Consider the following 3,206-nt stretch of genomic DNA (forward strand, 5'->3'; position numbering starts at 1 on the left):
CCCAGTTGCAAACAATTGTCAATTAAAATGTTCACATCTCATAAAAAAACCTCTGAGGTCCTTTCCAAGCTTGGTGAAGCTTTGGGGTGACCTCATTGTGGCCTTCCAGGACCTGAAGGAGCCAACAAGAAACATGGGGAGCGGATTTCCAAAGGGCCTGGAGTGACAGGACAAAGGGGGAAAGTGGTAAAACTGAAAGAGGGGAAATTTAGGTTGGATTTGGGAAGGAATTCTTCCCTGTGGGGGTGGTGAGCCCCTGGCACAGGTGGTTCCAAGGATTTCCCACCTCTGGAAGTGTCCCAGGACAGGTTGGACGAGGCTTGGAGCAGCCTGGGATCATGGGAGGTGTCCCTGCACATGGATTGGCACAGGGTGAGCTTTGAGGTCCCTTCCCACCCACACCATTCCATGATTCCATGGTTCTGACTGGTGTTTGTGAGCTGAGGTGGAACAGGAGGGGTTTAGAGGTCTCCTTGGCAGAAGAACTGATAAATCAGGATTAAATGTCCCCTTGTTCTTCCAGCTGTACCTCAAACTGTGTTACCCAGATTTAACGCCATAAAACCACCTGAAATCAATGTGATAAAGTGGCAATTTGTCTCTGAATTCCACAATTCTGGCACTTCCTTCCTTCTGTGGGATTTCAGGGCTGGATGTACTCTTGAGGCAGGGCCTTGCCCAAACCCAGAATTGAGATTGCTCCGGCACCTGGCTGGAGGCAGAGCTTGGTGAGCATCGCTGGAGACAGGAATTTATTAAGGATTTACACTCATACCCTTAATAAAAGAACGCCTTGGAATGATGAATTATGTATTATAGACATTCTTAGTATTTTTCTTTATGACTAAAGTCAAACGTACGCCGGAGTCTGGATTTTGTTGTGACTGAAAGGTGGCCCTGGAATAAATTTGATCCCTAATTCCCGAGATGAGAGAAACCCGCGGGACGGAATCTGTCTGTCAGAAGATAAGGAGGAAACAAAAACAAAGTAAATAAGCAGTGAGGAAAGGAACATTTAATCAGGTGGAACATTTGACATTCAGGACATACTAGTTGGGAATTAATTCCAGGTACAAAGGCTGTCTGTGGTCCCCAGGCCATCAGGGCTGAGGTATAAAAACCAACTCAGCCCAACTCCTTCCTACCACTTCTCTTTCCTCTTTTGTGAGCAAGGTTAGTTCAAATCCACTTCTCTTTCTCTGTTTGTTGAGTTCTTGCCTTTTAATAATCTGGGGTTTTTTTTCCCCACAGTGTTCTGCTGCTTGCTGGATTCTTTTTTTTTTTTGTGGGGGGGGAGACTTTTTCTGTTTAAAAAGTTGGTGTTTGATGTTGGAATCATGGAATTTCTGAAGTCCCAACTTGGCTATAGAGATCCTTGAATTGGTGATAGAAATTTATTCAAACGCGGGGTTTCAGACGTGTTAAGTGACATAGAAAATATTAGAACTAATAAAGATTAATGAATTACATGGGTGGAGTAACTCTGCAAGGGGTTGGAATTCTCGGATCTTTAAAGGTCCTTTTAAACTCCAACTATTTATTAAAACAGAAAATTCAGGAGCTCAGCTGTATTTCAGCAGCATTTTATATCTTGGAGCGTCTTTTCCATCCTGGAATGTCAGCTGGGTCACCAAGTGTGGAAATTTTGTTCCAGAGTGCAAAGGCATCTCCTGGAATGTTGGGGAGTGGGATCAGGGATTGTGGGGTGGAAGGGAAAGAAGGGGAAAAACTGGAGCAGAGCTGAGCACCCCGTAGAAATCAGAGAATTTTGGTTTTATTGCTGTGGTGTAGATAGAACCCCTGGAATTCCTGCTTCTTCTCACATCCATGGACGAGTTGCCTGGGAAAAAATTCCAAAGACCTCTTCTTCAAGGCTGCTTAATGACGCTGAAATTTGTCATTGAAATTTGTACCTCTTTGTAGGCAAAGCTGGAGCCTTGAAATGAATCCTCCCTTTTAATTTTTCCAGCTGCCTGTGGACCTCTCTCCACAGGTACATTTGTGGTTGGGTTTCACTCCTAATTGCTGCTCCCCCGATGCTCTGGGTGCGTGGAGCTGGGTCTCTGCAGACGTGCAATCAAAATCCTACAATTAAATTAATGACACAGGTTTGTTTCTTTTGTTCTGCTGCCAGTTCTTGCCCGGATCACCGACAGCCCAGAGGACATTTCAGCCTCTGTCTCTCTTTGTTTAAGAGTTTGGTTTCCTCCTCAGCTCCTGGCTCAGTTCCTCAAAGGCCCCTTGGAAAGTCTCTGTCCCGATAACCGAACTAAAATGAGTAAATGAACTAAGCTGAGTGAACGCAGGTGTGACGCAGCTCCTGCCTTGCCCTCAGGTGTGCTCCTGTATTCCAGACCTCATCCCGAGCCATGTCCTGCTACGAGCGATGTCCCCCCACCTCCTGCGGCCCCACCCCGCTGGCCAACAGCTGCAACGAGCCCTGTGTGCGCCAGTGCCAGGACTCCCGCGTGGTCATCCAGCCCTCGCCCGTGGTGGTCACCCTGCCCGGGCCCATCCTCAGCTCCTTCCCCCAGAACACCGCTGTGGGATCCTCGGCGTCCGCGGCCGTCGGGAGCGCTCTGAGCGCCGAGGGCGTCCCCATCAACTCCGGGGGCAGCTCCTTGGGTTTTGGGGGCTTTGGGGGCTTTGGCTCAGTTCCCGGGCTGGGCAGTGGCTACAGCCGGCCCTACCGGCGCTACAACGCCTCCCGCAGCGGCTTCTACGGGCCCTGCTAAGGAGGGAGGAGAAGACCAGGAATGCTGAGCCCCGACCCGTCCCTGGAGCAGGACTGAGCTCACGGTGTCCAAAGCGGGGTCAGATCCCCACGGCTCCACCTGAATGGAGTCCATCAGGCCCTGGAATGAGGCCACTGCTCCTGTTTTACTCCTGGGTGTTTCTGGTCCTGTTTGTAGCTCTGCTGCTCGGTGTATTTGGTACTACCCGGTGTAAAGTTTTAAATTTAGGTTGTAGGCGGGATGTGGTTCTCAGGGTGCTCTGGAAGAAGAGCTCTGCCTTGGGAACACGTCCCCCTGAGCTGAGCCTTTTCTCCCACACCAACCCCCGGTGCTTTGCAGGGCTTTAATCCTCTTGTTGGGATTAATAAAATGATGCTTTTATCATAATCTCCTGAGTCTCCTGTTGGTTTTTTCCCTCCCCTCCTGTTCTTATTTGAAACTTTTTCAGTTTCATTTTTTTAGGTGAAATTT

At 48.9% G+C, this 3,206-nt stretch overlaps 1 protein-coding gene across 1 annotated transcript; it reads left to right on the forward strand.

Moving 5' to 3' along the window:
* The first annotated feature begins 2,369 nt into the window (after window positions 1-2,369).
* Window positions 2,370-2,735, forward strand: LOC136568220 (feather beta keratin-like). Its single transcript, XM_066568116.1, has one exon. It carries the CDS (start codon window positions 2,370-2,372, stop codon window positions 2,733-2,735), a length of 366 nt encoding a protein of 121 aa, XP_066424213.1.
* Window positions 2,736-3,206: the final 471 nt, after the last annotated feature.

Source organism: Molothrus aeneus, chromosome 31 (assembly GCF_037042795.1).
Source record: "Molothrus aeneus isolate 106 chromosome 31, BPBGC_Maene_1.0, whole genome shotgun sequence".
Lineage (NCBI taxonomy): Eukaryota > Metazoa > Chordata > Aves > Passeriformes > Icteridae > Molothrus > Molothrus aeneus.

What these genes read in the sequence shown, in the direction of transcription:
- LOC136568220 (XM_066568116.1), top strand. Translation starts at nt 2,370, where the DNA reads ATGTCCTGCTACGAGCGATGTCCCCCCACCTCCTGCGGCCCCACCCCG.